The following is a 19,988-nucleotide window of genomic DNA, read 5'->3' as shown; positions in this document are numbered from 1 at the left end:
GTGAGGTTTCAGGAACTGTGTTTATAAAGGGCAGAAAAAGAGATTTTAGGTGCAGCATGGGTCTGACCTTAGAAAAAATCTGGGAGACAGTTTATGAATTGCCCTGGGAGGATCAAAGGAACTGATGAAGAAAATTGAAATGAGATAAATTTTCTGAAACTCTGAGGAGTTGGACAAGACAATGTAAGACTTGTTGATGGTTTGGGTCCCGATGCATCACAAGAATGTAGAGCTGTTACAGAGAAGCATCCTCATCCAGACCTCTGGGTCTGCAGTCGGACTGACCTGACTTTGAGCCGTCATACTACCAAGTTGTATGACCTTAGACAAGCCATTTGAACCCTTTAGAATCAGTTCCCATCTGTAAAATAGAGACTAAAAAACATGTAACTCACAAGTCTGAAGATTAAATGAGACATAAAGGCACTGTGCTAGCTAGCACATAGTAGGCCCTTAGGTAATGTGAACTGACTCAGCTTCTGAAGGTGAAGAATTTACCTAAACCATCTTGCAGATGGTGAGTCAAAAAGTTAAGTTTTTGATGCAACATTCCCAGTGCTCCTGCACCCTTCTCCAAAGCCATAAACCTGTGTGACCTTTTGTGTGAGAATTCATCACACAGTAGTAGCAAAAGGTTATCCATTAGAATTTTTTTAACTGGTTCCATTTCATTGTATACTAATAAGGCTGTCAAAATATTTTTCTCCCTTCAGCAAAGAGTCTGACTTCACTTTGAATTCATATCGGCACAGATGGCCTTGAGATCCCGGATATTGTATATTGCATTCACTGTGACAGTTTTTACAATTGAAGGTGGTCTCAAGAAACAAATCAATGTACTGACTTGGCAATTAATTCTGGCTAAAAAGGAAATATAGTTTCCTTGAAAAATTGGCTTAATTTTTATATTCAAACTTACATGCCCCTTGACCTGCTCTTATCAGTGAAGGTTAAACAGAGGGCACTGGGTCACAGCATGCTGGACGCAACTAATTAAATAAGGGCTGAGCTGAGAAGGTGTCACTACTTGATTTAAAGGAGCAAGGCCGTCCTGAAGTCTCTTTGGGGCTTGAAAAACATTTTGTCTCAGTGTAATGAAACCAAGACAGAAGGCACTCTTAAAATTTAGCAGTAATTTGGTTTCAGCAGTATTCACTAAAGGGACTGTGTTTCACCCGCTGTTAGGCAGAGTGATTTCATTGAAACTTCTGAGCTGCAACGTATCTGACCTGGTTCAAGCCAGCCAAGACCTCAGATCAAGAAATGAGTTTAAAACGCTGCCTTTTCCCACAGGCGGGCAGTGGTGCTTCATTCCAGTGTGGGCTGCAAGTGTATTCTGTGGGCTTCGCCTCTCCCCTTTGCCCTCCTGTCGCTCTGTCTGTTTGACATGTTTATTAAATAGAAGCTGCAGGCTGCGCAGACAGACGCAGGCTCTCCTCCCGCGTTGCCCACCGCCAGCAGCCCTTTGCCTGTCTTGAGAAAGGATCCCAGAAGCCTTGTGGCTGAGGGGGCTTCGTGGTTTGTTTGTTTTTTTGAGGGGGGGTTGGTTGTTGGGGGTTTTTTCACATTCTTCGGGGAGCTTTGAGTTTATAGAGCTGGCTGAACAATAACTAGTTGTTATTTATGTTTCTTTTCTGTTTGAATGTAAGTAGATAATTAGAATTGTATTTTTATCCCTGTATACAAGAAAATATTTTCTCCTTCAGAAAAAAAAAATATTGGAAGTTAGCTAAATAGTAGATTTACAGGTGAATTTTAGTATTTTTTTTTATTTTTCCAGATTTTCTACAGTGAGACTGTGCAATGAGAAAAAAATAACATTAAAATGAAATAAATACACATACTTTAGGTGAGCGTCTAGATCTACACAGTACAGGCATTTAGTTTGCTGTGCTCTATTTTGTCTTTTTTTTTTTCAAGTTAAACATAGCATTTATCGTGGTCATTTATTAGAGCAAGAATCCCCAAAGTGAACTGCCAAGCATCGTGCTCTAGAGATCCCATAGGCCTTCCCGGCACCGGGGCAGAGAGTGCGCAGGGCCCGGTCTTGCTTTGTGATTTGCAGCCCTGGCTCTCCCTGGGCTGGGGGTTCTAACTGCTCCTTGTCTTTGTCAGTCTATCATAGGGGCGGAGGGCTTGTCCCTTGCATTCCGGCACATCGCCAGCTCCCTACTGGGCCACTGCAGCCAAGTCTCCTGTGAAAGCCTCCTTCATGAGGTCATCGTCTGTGTGGGCTACTTCACTGTCAGCCACCCAGATAACCAGGTAAGAGGCCCAGGAGGGTTCCTTCCATTGCTTCCCCAGCACGGAGAGTGTGAGGTATTGGAGTGAGAAAAGGCAGGCTAGCCTGCTGGAACCCATCTGTCCTGTGTGAGGCCCTCTTGCCAGGCTCCGGGGCTGTGTCTCTGACTTCTTCTCCCCAAAGAGATTTGATCAGCACTAGACCAGCTCGACAGCCTCCTCTTAGAGATACCAAAATAAAATATTTTTAATAAAATACTCTTCTTAAGCAACACAGAAGCATCTGCTCCCTTACCACACCGATTCTGATGCTTTATTCATACATTTTTTGTTTTGATGAGATTGATTGCATCTTTCATCTTGGGTCACTTTGCAGATAGCGTTAGAGTCTGGTGCTTTATGAAACTGCTCTTGGCCCTTGGTTCTGCCTAGGTGCTTACGAGGCTTCCGATGGTGTTGGAGGGGAGCCCAGGAAGGCAGGATGTGAGTTTCACCCCCTTGAATCACCCAGATTAGTTTTGCTTTTAACTATTTTGATTATTTGGTTTCTGATCAGGATTTCATTTGTAAATAGGGTTTTGTTGCTTTAAAAAGTTGGGAAATCTGTGTTACAGATTTTATTTTAAAAATAATAGTGAAGCACTTTATTTCTAAAAACAGGTATGGCATAAGTAATGTGTCAAATTGTAATTCCTGACAGCCTCATTTATCTAAAGCCTCCTACTCAGCAACCTTAATTATGTGGTTTACAGCTGAGAAAAAGACCTCTGGACAACCCTTAAGCCTCACTCTAAGCTACTCATTTTTTTAAACAAATCTCTAGGTGTGCTTACCAGGTTTGTTAGCCCACAGTCAACAAGAGCAGGGCAGGAGCCGGGCAGCAGCCAGGGTGCAGTGCCAGAGCCAAACACAAGGTGAGAGCTGCACAGGCGGAGCGGAGGCTGCCTACCGGCCAGGAGAGAGAGGACAGAAAAAGTAAGACACGCCCCTGATCCCAGAAACTGTGGCCGTCTGGCGTCCAGGGGACGCTAAGCCCCAGGTTTTCCCCCAGGTGATTGCTGATGCCCCCAGTGCTGGCCCTGAGTGAGCAGGGAGACAAAATGTATGTTCTGTCCATTCCCTTTAAGAAGGTTGAGGAACATGCAGTCCATTCTAGAAAGATTTCCATGATTAAAATACAGGAAATGTGGACCCTTACCGGAATAAGTGTTGTACGTAGGAAAACTCCCCCTTCGCAGACCTGGTCGCCAGGAGGGCAGATCTTTCTCACGTCCCACCTCGGGAGCGCTCGGGCAGCGCTCTCCCCTGGCCAGCACCCTGGGTCCTGACACTTTGTCCTTTCTGCGGACGGACGGGGTGGCAGATTCCAGGGTCTCTAAAAGCTCCTCAGGGAAGGAAAGTTGAGGGAAATTGCCTATGTGGTTTTCTTTTCTTCGTATGTAACCATTTCACCTACTGAATTGCATTTCATTTACCTCTAAAAGCTTGTTTTTATTTTTCTGATTACAAAAGTGTTTCTTACTGATCATGAGAAAGATAGTCAAGTATAAAGAAGGAGGTGGAGTCACAGTCACCCCTGATCTCACTGTCTGAGATGGCCACTGCTACCGATTTGACAGGTCCCTTGCTGTCTGTTTTCTGTGAATATTTTTTGCCAGTTAATATTATTGAGATATAATTGACATATAACACTGTATTAGTTTTAAGTGTACAATATGATTTTTTAATATATTTATATGTTACAAAGCGATTAGCACAGTAAATTTAGCTACCATCATCTCACATAGTTCAATTTTTTTCCTTGTGATGAGAACCTTTAAGATCTACTCTCAGCAACTTTCAAATATACAGTGCAGTTTTAACTTTAATCACCATGCTGTACATCATATCCCCAGAACTTACTTATCTTTTAACTGGAAGTTTTTGCCTTTGACACCTTAACCCATTTTACCCACTCCCCACCCCTCGATGAATATTTTTACATTGTTGAATCATATTTTATATATATATATACTTCTATTCTGCTTTATATACTTAACATTATATCAGAATCATTCTTTGTGAATATCCTTTTTAATGGCTACATGGCTTTATCTTGTATAGACAGCCCATGGTTTACCTAACAGTTTCCTCCTTTATACTTAAGTCGTTTACCATTTATCATGACACTATCTACTGCACTTGTAAAGAGTTGAGTAATTTGTGTGTGTAATAATATTTTGCTGTAACAGTTCTACAGCAGAAAGTTCAGTTCCTTCAGCACATCCATGTTTAGAGGTGGTTTGAAACTCTCTGCTTAAACCAACTCAGTTGTGATGAATTTACTGAACTCAGAATTGTGCGAGGTTTCAAAGTTCTTCTGCATGCCAGATCCCAGACTAATCCTCTCCTGTAGATAAAACACATGCTGTAAGTATCTCTGCGCTCATCAGAGTGAATGGGAAATGGGTCGGGGGAACTGGTATTTGGAAATGGCGTGTTGCAACTGACCTGGACCTGATGGCAAAGTAGCAACTGGGCATGCTGGGACAAGAAAGAAGCAGATGAAATGGGCAGAGAGAGCAGTAAGCAGCACAAGGAGGAGACAGAGACCCTATGGTTTTTCAGTTGGGAAAGACGATACAGTGGGGCTTAGAGGTCATTGTTGAGAGGTGAGTTCACTACAAGAAAGAAGTCAGAAAAGATTAAAAAAAAAAAAAAAAGCCAACCTCCTTTCTCAACACCTTGCCTCCCGGAAGGACTGAGTACTGACTGGACGTCCGCTCCTGATCTGGGGGAAGGGCAGAGGAGCCCGTTCAGTCCTGGGGAAGTTGCTGGAATGTAACAATCTGTGCACAGAAAGAATATAAAAAGTAGAGAAGTAAGAAACTGATAGAAATAATGTAATTGTCAAACACTGAGACAGTGCACCTTATAAAGACACTGTCTCTAAGTGCCACCTCTGGTATTTGTAGAATTCTTCACACTGCTCATCTCTTGTCTCTTGGACCTCACTAGCAATTCCTTGAAGCTGTAAGTGCAGGAGTCACTCCTGCCTCACAGACAGGAAAGGAGTGAGGCGTCAGAGAGGTGAAGTAAGCCCCCTGAAACGACCAAGAATTGCTAAAAGACCAGGACTAGAGCCCAGGTCTTGCAAAGCCTAACTTGGTGTGCTTTTCATTTCACATTATTTAAGAAGGTGTGTCACAGGCCCCCTCTACCAGTGATCTCTGAAGCATTTCTTGGGTGGGGGTGGGAGGTGTAGAAAATGATGCCTATTTACCAAGACAGTACATTGAGAAGCTGCTACTCTGCAAGTCTGAATGCTCACTGGGAAGTTTCTGGAACGTATCTGTATGCCTTACTTGGGGACGGCTCATAAAGATCCTGGGAAGGTGTAAATGAGTATGTTTTATAAGCACAGAGTGGAACACAGTCCAGCAAATAGAAGGCCTAGGTTCTAACCTCGGCTCTGTCACCAGCTCCAGGACCCTGGATAAGTCATTCTCCCTCCTGAAGCCTGAGTATTTTTGACCATACAAAGAGGGGGGTTGGTTCTGGAGATGCGGAGCGGTGATGGTTGCACAATATTGTGAATGCATTTAATACCATCGAATGGTAGGCTTAAAATGGTTAAAATGGTAAATTATATGTTATATGTATTTTACCACAATGAAAAAAAAGTTAAAAAAAAAAAAAGAAGAAGAAGTGGATTGTACTGGATAATCTCCCCTTTGAGCTCCATGAGTCTATGTTATTTTAAAGACTGAGATTAGAACCACAGACCAGCACTCTGATCTAGTGGGGAACATATTGGGGTTTTTTAGACCCTTCTTGACCTACTCGGGCTCTTTTAGCACCAGATGGCTTCGTGAGCTGCCTGCCCACTCCATGGCAGCTCATCCTTAAAAGCTGAGTACTCCTGGGCTCTGCTATCTTACGAGCAGAGACTGGCAGGTGAGATGTCAGGTGCCTTGCTCTGTGAGGCCATCTCTAGCCACAGTCATTTCACCTGCACCAAAAGGCTGTGCTCGGCAGCTGTGGCTGAGCTCCACACCCGTCGGTGGTATGGTAAGGGCAGAATCGGGGAAGTAGCCTTAAGCTTGCTAAGTGATAACTGCTCATATCCCAGTAGGACTTGGGCGTTTTCTACAACTAAAAAGCTGACTGTTTATTTTCATTCCAAATCCCCTTTCTTCTCCCTCCAAAACCCAGTAACCTGCTGAGTACGAGTTTGCTGAGGGAAGTGGAAATGCAGTTTTAAGCTCTCATGCCAGTTTCGATCAGTTTCCTGGAGCCTCCATCCTGGAAGGGTTCTAAGATAGCTAGTTCTGCTCCCTCACATTCTCATAGATGGAGAAACTGAGGCTCAGGGGAGGAAAGGGAATTGCCCAGCAAGAGCTGACAGAGCCCGGCCTCCTGATTGGCAGTGCCCTTTCCACTTCACTTCTGTTTTGATGAAAGTAAATTTATTTAACCTCGTGCCAATTTCTTTAAATCAGAGGAATTTCAGAGGAGAAATTCATTTAATGTTTCTGTGTCATTAGTCAGAAGTCATGTTAATTTTCAGGGCCTGTTTGTCCACAGAGGATCCTTTATTTCCTGCTAGGGAAACAGCTTGTGTCTTTATAAGACAGGAGATCCTGAACTCCTGCTGCAGCCCAAGGCTGTTTTATTAGGTAGCTGCTTTGCATAAAGGATTGGCACTTTTTATTTGCCACCATTTCATCTATTAACTGGAAGGACTGAGCCCCATGATACCAAGGATGACTTTAGAAAAGAAAGCTGGATAATAAAAGTAATGCCCCATCCTTGATAGAACCAATCATCTGTTTCCTATAGAGTTGCAGTTTCAAAATGTTGTTTTTTTAATCAAAAGCTTCCTTGTATTTTATGGTACTTTCATGGCTCTTTCTAAGCTCCTTCCCATTTAATTATTACAATGAACGTAATTAGTATGTGCTGTCAGCTCTTCACTTTATTTACATTTTATATTGGATAATTAAATGTGGTCTGATAATTAAATTAACCCAGACGACAGATGATTTGACTGCCTGCAAATTACTATATTGGGAATAAGCACCTTTGCATATTCATTTTAGTTAGTGACTGACTTTTTCATTTGGAAAGGCCCCATGGATTGCAGCTCTCAGAACCAGAGTCTCTTACGATAGTTGAAAGGAGGAAGGACCCTGTCGGCCCACCCTCCCCCATCAGCTTCTCTGTGGAGGAGTCGTACAGATCATGTAGTCATCTGCTCCGCACTGTCCCAGAGGTTCCTGAATGCTTCTCGGGCAATCAGCACTGGCGAGTAAGCCAGACAGTGAGGCTCTTGAAACTAGATTCTGCCTGAGCTGTGTGACATGCATTTTCCAAGCCTTTTGTAATTTGATGACTTAGTAAGAAAACCCAAACGTTAATTGCCTAAACGTTCCCGAAATGTATCTGTTGTGCTCACCTCAGACCTTTCCCTGCAGACAAAGCAGGGCAGTTTCCCAGTTGTACACCATCTGTAAGGAAGGGAAGCAGAGCTGTGTTTTAAGAGTGACAGTTTTCCAGAGCCCCACTGTAGCTTTTAGAACTTTCAGAGGTGGCCTAATTCCTGCTCAAACATTCTTGCTTTACTCTTTGTTTTTCTCAAAGGCAGATGGTCTTAGGTCACACCCATTTGGTAAACTCCCCTAGTCCCATCCAGGTCCAAGAATGGAGTCTACTGTGGGCTCAGAGTGGACGCGCCAGCATTCAAGCCCTTCTGTTCTTCCAGGATTGGCTGCTTATTCTTTAGCTGTCACACAGACGTCCAGCTTTCTGTATTTTCTTTCTTTGTGTGGCAGATACAGTCCCCTTCATAAAATAAAAATGCTTCATGTCTAAGGAAGAGCCTAAGAATTTCAACAATATCGTTTTGGAGTTACTCTTAATATGACAGCACCAAAGAAAAATGAGGGAGTTTTCCCAAAAGTAGGACAATAAATTTCCTAATTAAAAATAACTTCTGCCTACAGATTTATTTTAAGACTTCTAGTGAGTGACCTAGCTGTATTAGAATGGAGAAATTTGCCAGTTAGCCATTTTGTCCACTTATATTAAAAGTCACCAATTTCACAGAATCCAAAGAAAAGATACCTTTTGCTTCCTCATCTCTCTGGTGTCCTCGTCTCTCTTTCTCCAACACAAAAGTAGTCTGAAGTACCACATGCTCATACCAAAGTACCTTTTTACTCCAAAACTGCCTGAGAGGCTATAAGGACCTCCTTTCTCAACCCAGTGGCTGCACTACCAGGGAATCAACCCGAGTAAACACAGCCTCCCCAGGGCAGAGCCCTCAGATGGAAACCTTCACCACTCAAGACTCACACTGGCCAGGTACACTTGGAGCACTTACCTGAGAAAGGAACATTCTTCCCCCTTCGTATAGGATTGCGTCCTGGTTTGTGACCCGCTGTAAATCCCACGGAGCCTCCTGCCGGTGGTGGGCACAGCGGCAGTTAAGGTGGGACCTGAATGGATTCACGTCTTGAGTCAGTCTGAGTTGAGGTTTTGAACTTGATCTCTGATGGCACTAAAAGTTGAATGTCACAGAGGGTAAGAGCAGAGGCTCTGAAATCAGCTGACTTTGAAATCCCTGTTCTGCTCTTTCCTAGCACTGTGACCCTGGTCAGGTTACTGAACTCTGAGCCCCAGTTTCCCCATCTGTGAAATGGAGGTCGTAGTAACCACTTCCCAGGCGGTGTGGACTGAGACAGCGTAGGCCCCGATGCACAGTGAGCGCGCAGGTGAGGCCGCCGCTGCTGCCCCTGCTTGCCCCGGTATCCGCCTCTTTCTGGCACTAAATAATACACCTGATTCAGCAGTAGGCTGAATTCAGAATGCTGGTGTAGTGATCTGAAAAAAACAAAACAAAACAGGACAGTACAGGTAAACTATTCTTTCTTCACCGGTCTTCCCAGTTTCTCATTTTGGGGGAGCTCGGATTCAGAACACTCCAGTAAAGTAACTGTCATGAAATATCGCACTGAAACTTTGAAATGGGAAACTAGCCGTGATTTCATCTCCATTGGACTAGAAGAAGTTGAGAATCCACTCAGCTGTGAGACCTGGGGTCGTGGAGTGGGCCGTTTAGCTGCTAGGTGACATGCAGTTGACCGTGTCCTCCTGGGCTCCATGCCTAGACTAGGCAGAGCAGCGGGAGACACACAAGGGGAGCCAGACAGTAAGCGCCCAGCCCAGACCCTGTGAATGCTGCTGCCAGGCCAGGGGTGTGCGCAGACCTCATCCTTTGCTCACTTGGAAATCTTCTACTGGGGGGGAAACTGAGGTCAGAAGGAATATTTTGTCAAAGTTTAACTCATAACTAGTGGTAAATGTAATTTTTCCTGGGCCTGTCTTGGTCTTTTTAATAATCACTGATATAGACTATAAAAACTTAATCTGTCATCACAGAACAAACATCTCTCCTGAGGTAGGAAAGTTTATATCAGACCCTCATCAGTCATGAAAAGCCCTGCACCAGAGAACCAATGCTGGTGCAGCAGTCAGGATGGCTGGGTCCTTCCTGGCCTTACAGCTGTGTGACCCTGGGCGAGGCACTGCCCTTCTCTGGGCTCTACTTCCCTGTCTGTCAGAAGAGTTAGGCTGGCTGCTCTGAAGGGCCCTTCCAGCTGTGATAGAGGACAAATATATAATTCTAAGATGAAGTGGGAAGTCATGGCCAGACCAACATAAGGACTTCAATTTAATAATTTTCATTTCTGAATGCAGTAATCACAAACCTCCCACCTCGGCCCACTGGGCTCCTTGCTCTTCTGCAAACACACCTCTCACCTCAGGCCTTTGTTCTTGCTGCTTTCTCCCTGGGAACCTCTTCCCTCAGAAATCAGGGTGGTTTGGGGAGTGGGGGCCTTCAGAGGTTTTTTTCTCAGATGTTATGTTATCAGAGTGGCCTTCCCTGATCACAGTAACTAAAATAGTGTATCAGCGTCCTGGTTACTGTTTCCTCTTTACCTTGCTCTATTTTCGCTCATACACCTATTACCCACCCCTGACATTTATTTACTTTGTCTGTCTCCCCACTCCCATCCCATCCCACTAGAATGTTGTGGGAACATTCGGAGCAGAGTCTGCCTGCAATGCCTACAGCAGTGCCAGGCACATAGTAACTATTTGTGACTGAGTTTGTGGATGTTGAGATGACACATCTCTCCTTAGGGGTAATCCTGCAGAGAAGGTTACAATGGCCCCAGATTTTGAAGGATAAGGCGTTTCTGTTTTACTGACCAAACTTCCTTAACTGACTTCTAGCTAAAAGTTTAAGAGCCATTTCTGTGGTACTATAAGTTCTTTATTTTTTAATTTATTCTTGAAGAAACGTCTTAGTTTTGCTTTTGCTGGAGCCAGTAATTCTGAGATCCAGAGGAAACCACTCTGTTTAAGGTCTGGCAGATCCTGTATTTGAGAAAACAGCGGTGTGTGAGAGAAAGCTTTGGAGGCAAACAGCTTCATGTCCTGGCCCCTCCTCCCACCTAAGTGATAAACTGGGGCAGGTTATCCGGAGGGTCACTTCCCAGCTACAACACAGGGACGAGACGTCCTAACTCACAGGGCTGTTGCGAAGATTAAATGCCATCCTTAGTGCACAGACTCGCAGCTGGGAGCGTGGATGCCTTTGCAGCATTTGCTCACCGAATTGGTGGCGTTGTCACAGCAAATCTGCTCTGACTTATTATGATTTTTTTTTTCAAAAAGGCTTTTTGACAGGGACGTCCCACTGTAAGAAAGTGCCCACTGTGGGGAAAAAGCACCCACAAATCACCATATCATTCATTTTAATAGCAAGTTTCCTGAGGGGATTTTAAAATGTTTTTCTTGAATCTCTCCCTGTGTACGTAGTTCCTCCGGGATTCCGCGCCCTGGTCTGCCGGCAGGCCCTGGGCCAGTCTCTGCCTCAGGGCACCGGGGGTGCATTTTCACAGCGTGACAAGAGGGACACGGGCTCTGGAGCCAGGTGACCTGCGTTCTGGCCCCAGCTCCACCCCTTACCAGCCCTGTGATCCTAGTCAAACCATTTACCTTCCCGGTGCCAGGTTCCTCACCTATCAAACAGGGGTAACGGAGGGATAACAACACCTCATGAGCTTGTTGTGCAAACTAAATTGGATCCCGCACACAACAGTCAGCACATTCCCGGAGCCAGAACACGTGTTAACTGTGATGTGACCGAAACTGTCATTGTCTGCCTCCACATCCCTGCTCTTAATGGGGAAATCCCCGAGGACCCACTGTCAGCTCTGACACTTGATATCACCTTACACAGGCCATCTCTACTATCAGAGCACGTGTCCCCGTCTGTGGAGAAACTGAAGAGAACTCTGTGTATCCTCTGTGGACCCAAAAGACGGAGAAGCACCAGCAGGCCCTCCTCCCATAGGGGCCTCTGGGCTGCCACTCAGCGTGCAGCTCTGGCACGGCTGCCCAGGAGGGTGGCGGGGGGCCGTCTGGCTCTGGCCAGCTGCCAGCTCCGCTTCCCAAGGGGCATGCCTCGTTCAGCTGGTCAGACCTGACACGTGATAAACACATGCTCGTCTGGAAGGCAGTGAAGGAGAATCTCTACTCACCATTTGGGGCTGCAGAAATAGGAGAAAGGGAGACCTCACACCCAAATAATTCTCTTCTGTACGGGCAACTGCTAAACTGAAAACACACCACGGAGATACCTCAGAGCTACACTGAGACTGTGTTAGGGAAAGAAACTGGAAAACGCTCACATGAATCAATGTGAGCATTTAATGGGCCTTAATTGGAACCTTATCCTACTGTACTTAGAGCAGAGAGATGAAAGCAAAAGAAATCTGAGAGACCATTTATTTCACTTGAGAACTCAAGCAGTAAACTGAAACTACAAAAAGATTTGACTACTATTATATTTTTATGATTAAATAAAATTGTCATAGACTAGTGCTGGTGAGCCCATAAATGCTCCATGAAATGCATCCATGCTCTCGGGCTGCTGTTAGGATGTGACCAGAAAATCTACCAGCCTGTGCTCTGCATTTATTAACCCCACTGTTCTCGCACCACCCAAAGGCTCCATGGTGAGGAAGGTTTGACCCAGGTTCTCCTCGCAGGGAAGGTCCAAAGCCCACTTGGAATATTTGTATTTTAAAGCATTATTAAATGCTGTCCATGTACCTAGCCACCTCCTTACCCCCTCATACACACATCCTTTTAGTCTGTGATGGATATAATCTTGCCAGTACTCTGTGTGTGTGTGTGTGTGTGTGTGTGTGGTTGTAAGTTTTCTTAAAGAAGAATGTGGGGATAGCCTATTTTGTGTGAAGAGTTTTTCATTCATTCTTAAGGAAAAAAATATACTCTGAGCTCTTTTTTTAGTGTTTAAATGTAATGTCTGCGCAGTCGTAGGCAGCATTCAGTGCTCATGAGCGTGAATGCTCGTAGCACAGGATTATAGTCTTTCTGCAAGTTCACAGGCCTTCAGAGCTCATCTAGTCCAGCTCCCCTCATTGCCAGTCAAGAGAAGGACCCGTTCTAGTCCGTGGAACCAGGCCTCCTAACACCCTGTCTAGGGCTTTCTGTGACCCACCTTCTCCCTCCTCCCCTCCCCCGACCTTGTGATAGGTGGGACACAGACCATGCAAATAAACAGAAAATCCAAAATAAAGTAGTCCCTCAAATGTCCCTCACTATGATGATATAGTGAATCTGTATCATTTCCAAGGTCTGTGCTCTGTAGACAAACTTCTTTCTCAAACATAAATTAAAATGGAAACAGCATTTATGGGTATAGACCCTGACAAATTATAGAATCCATGACTTTTAAGGTTAACCAACTGTTTAAGATAATCTAGCCCAACTTTCTTGTGCTGCAAGACGTGTTTGAAGGGAATTTAGAACATGCTTCCTTTAAAAGGTAACTCCTCTCACAAAACAGACAACATGAAAGAAGGAAAAAGAGGCTCTAACACAGAACAGAAGGCTGGAGGTGGCTCCCTCTTGGGGAAGTGCCAGTATCATGAGCTGTGTATCCATGTGAGCATTTGTCACTCGTCCTTTCTCTCATTTATTAACTTTTACTAAAGGCCTACCTCGTGTCAATCCAAGTGCTGGGAGATGCAGAAATGGATAGAACTCAGACCTTGTCCTTGTGGGAACCCCAGCCGAGGAGCTGTGCGGTCAGTGCTGAGACACATGCCTGCCTTTAACAGACATTCAGCAAGTGCCTGCAATGGTCCAGGCACTGTTCTAGGCACCCAGGAGACGGCGGGAAACAAAACAGACTAAGTCCCTGCCCTCAAGTTGCTGACATTCTGGAAGGAAAGGGAGATACAGACAACAAGCAAACCTGGATGGGTGCTAGAGCTTCCTCTGGTGCCCGAGCTGATATCCCGCCATCCGGAAGTGGAGCAGACACTTAGCAGGTGGAAGAGACATTCCAGGCATAGGAAAGGCCATGAGCAAAGGGACTGAGGTGTAAAACAGCCTGGAAGATCTAGGGAACTGCACACTGCTCGTTCTGACTGGAGCTTAGGAGGCAGTGGGAAGACCCAGAGCTCAGAGCGCAGAAGCAGGCTGGGCCCAGGTAAGGAAGAGACTTATGTGCTAGGCCAAGATTTATCCTCTAGGGGATGAGGAGGAGCCCCCTCAGCGTCTGAAAGCCCACTTCCGTATGGAGAGTGGGAAGGTGGGCATCCAGGCCTCCACAGTGGAGCCCCTGGTTCTGAATCCTCTCCCGCAAGAGCAGTGATGTTGGAGGGGGTACCTGCCCAGAAGCCTCTGCCTCCCTCTGCCGGTGGCACCCAGCGTACACAGGAAGCAGAGAGCCACAAGTTAGGGGCCTTCTCACCCAGTTTCCCTGGAGGGGCACAGCAGGACAGCCCGTCACCCCTTGCTGTGTGAGGAGAGTGCTTGTTTCTGTAGGATCACCTGGTTTCCAAAGCCTGTGAGAGGCCAAGCCCCCCACTACCGGCCTCAGCCTCTCCTCATGGCCCTGGCTTCCTCCTTCCCTCTCTCCTTCCTCCTTGACCCTCTGCTGGTGCTAGACAGCAGTGAGTCCCTGGGACCACCAGGAAGGAGGCTAGCGCTCAGAGGGCCTGCCTCCCACACAGCCTGCCAAGATCTCTGCATTTAATCTCAGCCTAGAAATCTATCTTATGGCAGAAGCAAGTTTGCGGGGAGAGGAATTTGTTTGCAGTGCTAGCCAAGGGAATCTTTGTGCTTCTCTACTCTGAATTTGATTTGATTATGTACGTGGACAGACTCTTCAGATTTTTCTCGTGTGATATTTAAATAAAGTCACTTCAGCACCCTCCCTACTTGACCCGCAAGGCATGGCCTGATTAGAGAAACAGGGTTGGAGTGGGGAGCATGCCATTTTCTTTATGTGATTCGTAGAGGTCACTGGCCTTGGGGCCTCTTCTGTCATATTACTCCTCTCCTGGGCCAGGGCTTCAGGTATCAGGACACTTGTCACGGGTGATGTGGGCAGAGAGGCTTGGCCCGTGCGCTGGCCCAACCACTGCAGCTGCTACCTCTCCGCCCCAGCGTGGTAGCAGGACCAGTTTTGTGGGGAGGAATGCAACAACTACTTTGTTTCTGCTCTGCTAGAAAAATATTCTTTGTTCCGATGAGTTACAGGGTCTCTCGGCTGTCTCTTGTAATGAATTTAGATGTCTAGACGCCTATTTCTGCCCTTCTGTTGAGGACATCTTGTCTCTGACAAGAAAAGGAAAAAGACAGAACAAGAATTCCTAGGCATAAAGAATTTGTCTTGGTGAGATTTAACTATTTGTATACATTTCTGTCTGAGTCCATATTCCGTTCACCCTCCCACACTGGCCGGAGGAGGTGGTTTGGCCTTAGGTTTGACAGACTAGCCCACAAGCTCACTGAAAGACACTGCCCCACCCCACCTCCCCTGCTCTCCGGACGGTTGTGCCAAGAGGCTGTTGGATTCCATAGGGTGCCGGCTGACGTACTCACTCAGCTGTTCCTGTAAATCCAAAGACAGTGTCCTCTGAGGACCTTGAAGGCCCTGGGAAGAGGATGCCCAGGTCTCTGGTGCAGTAAGAATAAGCCTCTAGAATCAGGTTTGGAAGCCAAAGCTTGGTCCTCATTCATTCGCTCCCCAGATGGTTACTGAGCACCTACTGTTTGTCAGGCTGTGCCCGACACTGGGGTACGGCAGTGTCTGAAAGGGGCGTAGCCCCTGTTCCCACCAAGCTTACACCCTTGAGACTGTTGGAAACCGGAGATTCACATTGGCCTGTCTCTGCCCGAACGACTGCTGAGGCAGCTAGGGCCGGGAGAGCCGCACGTGTGGTTCCGTCTTCTGATCCACGGCAGACGTGGGACTGGAGTCCCAATGACATAGTAGTTAGAAACATGCTGAGGGCATTTTGGGAAAAAAAATTGATAAAAATAAAATGAAATAAATACGGGGAGTTCAGGATCACTCAGATCTTAGCAAAAATCAGAAGGATTCGCAGAGGTACAAGTAGGTAAGACGGAACCTGACCATTTCTGTTTTGTTTCCTTGAATGTGGGTGAGTTCTGGAGCGCTGGGGATTTTACAGTATGACACCATGGTTGTATCTGGGATGGATGGATGGATGGACAGATTTGGAGGGCAAGAAACTGCTACAGAACCTTTTTCTAATTTATTTCTGTTATTTAGTGTCATGTTTTGGGTATGGTCAGGGAATGAGCTGTTCCCATGTAAGTGTGAATTTGGCAGATGACCAAACTTACCTTTAAAACATGATGTTTATTTAACATTAACTGTTTGTGATCTTTTTTTTTAATATTACAGTTCCCTGCCTTCTTAAACTTGAATTATACTTATACATTATGTGTTCTTGGTGCATTAAGAGGTGAATACCCACTATAGCAGCAGGCACATGAGGATTAGATTACTGTGTGTGTGAAGCAAGTTTTTAACGTGTAGAGTAGTAAGGAAATGTGGGGGGTTGTAATGGGATGTTTTGCTACAGCACAGTAACGCTCTCAAGACCAACTCTTTATACTAAATGGTTCCAGGCATCTTTCTGTATTCTTATTTCTTCTGGAAATAACCTTAGTTCCCACCCCTTCACTCATCAGTGTCCGCTGATGCTTCCTCTTGTCAGTTTACCTGTCGCCGGTGGACTCCTGATTTGCTGATTCCAGTGCACTTTTGTTAGACTTGCTTCTGATACGTGAATTGGTAAACTGAGTTGGAGATCGCAGGACTTTCCTGTGAAGAATTGATGTAGCTTTTGTGGAAAGACTGGGCCCTCTGCGAGAGCAGGGGTGTCTGTGACACGTTCACTCCCTTGTTCCCAGTGCCTCACGCTGCACTTGGCCAGAGGAGATGCTCAGTAAATGTTTGATGAATGGACTGATTTGTCTGCCCAGCAGCCTGCTTGCTCGTTTCCTGGTTCTTGGCTGCATTCCAGGTGGTCACAGTTGGAGGAAAGGGGCCTCTGGGTGCAGAGACTCGGGCTGTTCTCCCTTTACATAACATGGCAGCGTCTCCTGGGCCTTCCCGGCCGCTCTCCCGGGGTCTTGGAGGCGGGCACAGCAGCTGTCATTTTACAGACGTGGAATGTGCAGACTCTCCCCAGGCCGACTGCATCTCCCAACCAGACTGAAAACTCCTCCGTACCCTACCTCCACTTCCCCTTTTTCCTTCTTTGAGTTTAACTGTTGGGGGAAACTAGTCGGGTCATACCAGAGATCAACATTGTAAATGTATTGTAGATGATAGCCATTGTTTCAAAACCGTAAGAGCAGACTTGCAGGCACTCAGAACCTGGAAGGCAGCTGACTACAAAACCATCACTAGAGGGTCCTCGTTTTGGAGTCACATGTTCCAACAGTTCACTCCTGAGAGCCTGGCCCCATCACCACCCATTCCTCTCTTTCAAGTTCTTACATCTGATCATTTGAGACAAACCCTTGGCACAGCCTAGCTTATACCTAAGAACTGGTTATTTGGTATCTGGCCAAGCAGAATACAGGTTTCTGAAGAAAGGCCTCTTGTGTTGGTTTAATCTGTGTCTGTGGGTTGGTGTAGTCTGTTTAGAATGGCAGGATGCCACCCTCATCTTCATCTGGGCTGGGAAAGTCGTGTGAGAAGCTAGCGGGCGGCCAGTCAAGGGAATGAGCTCAGGCCCGGCAACAGAGAGCCCCTCGGCCTAGGAGGGGGCAGCCTCGTGAGTCTGGTAGCCCTGGATGGGCCCTAGAGGTGGGAGAAGCCAGCAGTCAGAGTCGCATGAGTTTTCCAGGCCCAGCTCCCCCAGTGACTGGCTGGCGGACCCAGGACAAGTCTCTTAAACTTTCTGAGCGTTAAACCTCTTCTTATAGAAGGGTGTCGTCATCTGTGTCTGCCCACCTCAGGTAACGTAGGCAGAGGGCTTCATAGACGGCTGAGCGCTGTCTCTGCCGGTGACAGGCTTTCTGCTGTGTTGGGTGCTGCTGAAGTTCTGGCAACGCGATGTCCTGGAAGACTTTGGATTCCTTCACATCAAGTAAGAGACCAGTGTTACCCACCATCCACAAAGAGGGACGACTTTTTCCAGCCCTCTCCTTATAACCAGGCCAGGGAGCCTTGAGTTTGTGCCCAGGATGCTGAGGATCTCAAGCTCAGCTTCTAGGGCAGAGGCAGATGAGCACAAAATCCATCCTTTAGGGATATCTTAGTTCCATAGACTGGGTAGCTTGTAACCAACAGTAATGTGTTTCCTCTCAGTCCTGGAGGCTGGAAGTCCGAGGTCAGGGTGCCAGCCTTTCTAGGTTCTGGGAAGGGCTGTCTTCCAGGTTACAGACCACCAGCTTCTCCCTGTATCCTCACAGGGCCAAACGAGGACTGGAAGCCTTCTGGGGACTGTTTTATAAGCACACTAACCCATTCATGAGGGCTCCATCCTCATGACCGAATTACCTCCCAAAGGCCCCGGCTTCCAATGCCATCACATTAGGGGTCAGGACTTCAACGTAAGAACTGAGGGGGACACAAACCTTCAGCCTGTAACAAGGGACTAGCCATGCAGACCTAAGGCAACATGACGTGGAGACAGCCGAGGACCCGGAGTCAGAAAAGGGCATCTAAAACCTGATGAGAGTGTGGTATGATTCTCCCTCAAGGCAAGGCACAGATGAGTTTGTTAACCGGGGACCCTCTGTCACTTTGATTCATTCATTCCAGGAACTTTGAAATGCCTCTAGCAGAGCCATGGAGGCCAGGAGAGTAAAAGACACAGCTCCTGCCCTTCGAGCACATGGAACTAAACTTCACACACTTACATAGGGAATAGCTGCTGCCCGTGTCTTTGGGTCGGAGAGGCGTTCTCCGGCCGTGCGGCCTGGGGACCTGGGCTTACGGATTCCCTCCAGTGCTTGGAGGGGAACTCCTCCTGGGTCTGAATCAGGAGCCCACAGCACTTCCTGCTTTGTTTTCAGCCTGTCTGTCTGTGCCGTTACCTGTGTTTCCTGGACGGTGCTTACACCGGGATATTCTTCCCAGAGCTGTCAGAATGCACTTCCTGCCCGGCCACCACAAGACCCTGGCTGGCATCCCCTGCACTGTTTGCAGAGCTCTCTCCTGTTCAGGCAGGGCCAGGGAGAGGCCGCGGCAGCGGCTTCCCAGGTGGCATGAAGACTGCTGGGGAGTCCCAGCCAGAGCAGGGCCTGCTGCTGCCAGACGCCCCGTTCTAATGAGCAGCCTTTATGGAGAGATGGGGGTGGGATGATGGAAAACATTCATTAGGCCTCACACTGGGAGGGGACTTCTGGTCCTGCAAGTGTAAGGAAGCCAGATCTGGCCAGAGAAGGCTCAGAGCAGCAGAGCTGGGGAGCTAACCAAACGCTCAGAGCTAACATTGTTTTTTACATTGTACTCCTAGACACTGTCTCATTTAATCTTCATGTAAACCCTGAAGGCTGCCTCTATTTTACAGAAAGGACACTGAGGGTCAAATGGGTTACCTGACCGGAGCCAGCCCTATCTGACACCAGGCACCTTGAGCCTGCAGATTCATGGCTTATGGCCACCAAGAGAGAACTGACCCACTCGATTCTGAAATACACCTGGGTAGCGAGGGTAGCCTTGCTAATGAACCTTCATTCTGGCAGGGGCAATGAGGAATCAGAGTTGAGCTATGGACTGAATTGTGTCCCCCCCAAACTCGTATGTTGAAGCCTAACCCCCCACGTGACTGTACTTGGAGATAGGGCTTTTAAGAGATAATCAAGGTTAAGTGAGGTCGTAAGGGTGGGGTCCTCACACGATAGGATTGGTGGCCTTATAAGAAGAAGAAGAGAGAGAAATCTCTCTCTCCATGTGCATTCACTGAGGAATGGCCACATGAGGGCACAGTGAGGTGTCGGTCTGCAGACCAGGAAGCGAGCTCTCCCCAGGACCCAACCGTGCTGCACCCTCATCTCAGGCTTCCAGGCTCCTGAACTGTGAGAAAGCACATTTCTGTTGTTTAAGCCACCCAGTCCATTGTGTTTTGTAACAGCAGCCTGAGCAGACTGACAGGCTGGTATTAAGTCTAGCAGCTTTTTCTCTCCACCTAAAATTCTTCCACCTACAATGGTAGGTGCTCAGAGCTGATCTGAGCCTTGAAGGCCCAACCCACCTTCTCAGTGCAGCCTTCCTCACCTAAGTAAGGAGCAATCTCTCTCTCCCATGGGGCCCCTAGTGCCTTCCCTTCCCTCTCTGATGACCAGGCTCCTTTGTATTATTGTCATTTGTGGACATACCTCATCTC

The 19,988-nt window shown here is 46.9% G+C and overlaps 1 protein-coding gene across 5 annotated transcripts in view; it reads left to right on the top strand.

The window, feature by feature from the left end:
• The window catches only part of SCAPER (S-phase cyclin A associated protein in the ER), a 268,289-nt gene that overhangs the window by 238,806 nt on the left and 9,495 nt on the right, over positions 1–19,988 (top strand). For all 5 annotated transcript variants that reach the window (XM_045516815.2, XM_074353894.1, XM_074353892.1 and 2 more), the window contains one exon: positions 2,116–2,265. In XM_045516815.2, coding sequence (XP_045372771.2) covers positions 2,116–2,265 — 150 coding nt within the window. The remainder of the gene's footprint in view (positions 1–2,115; positions 2,266–19,988) is intronic.

This window comes from Camelus bactrianus, chromosome 27 (assembly GCF_048773025.1).
Source record: "Camelus bactrianus isolate YW-2024 breed Bactrian camel chromosome 27, ASM4877302v1, whole genome shotgun sequence".
NCBI classification, from domain to species: Eukaryota; Metazoa; Chordata; class Mammalia; order Artiodactyla; family Camelidae; genus Camelus; species Camelus bactrianus.
Note: the sequence above shows the minus strand (reverse complement) of the source record. Positions and strands in the feature narration are given on the sequence as shown.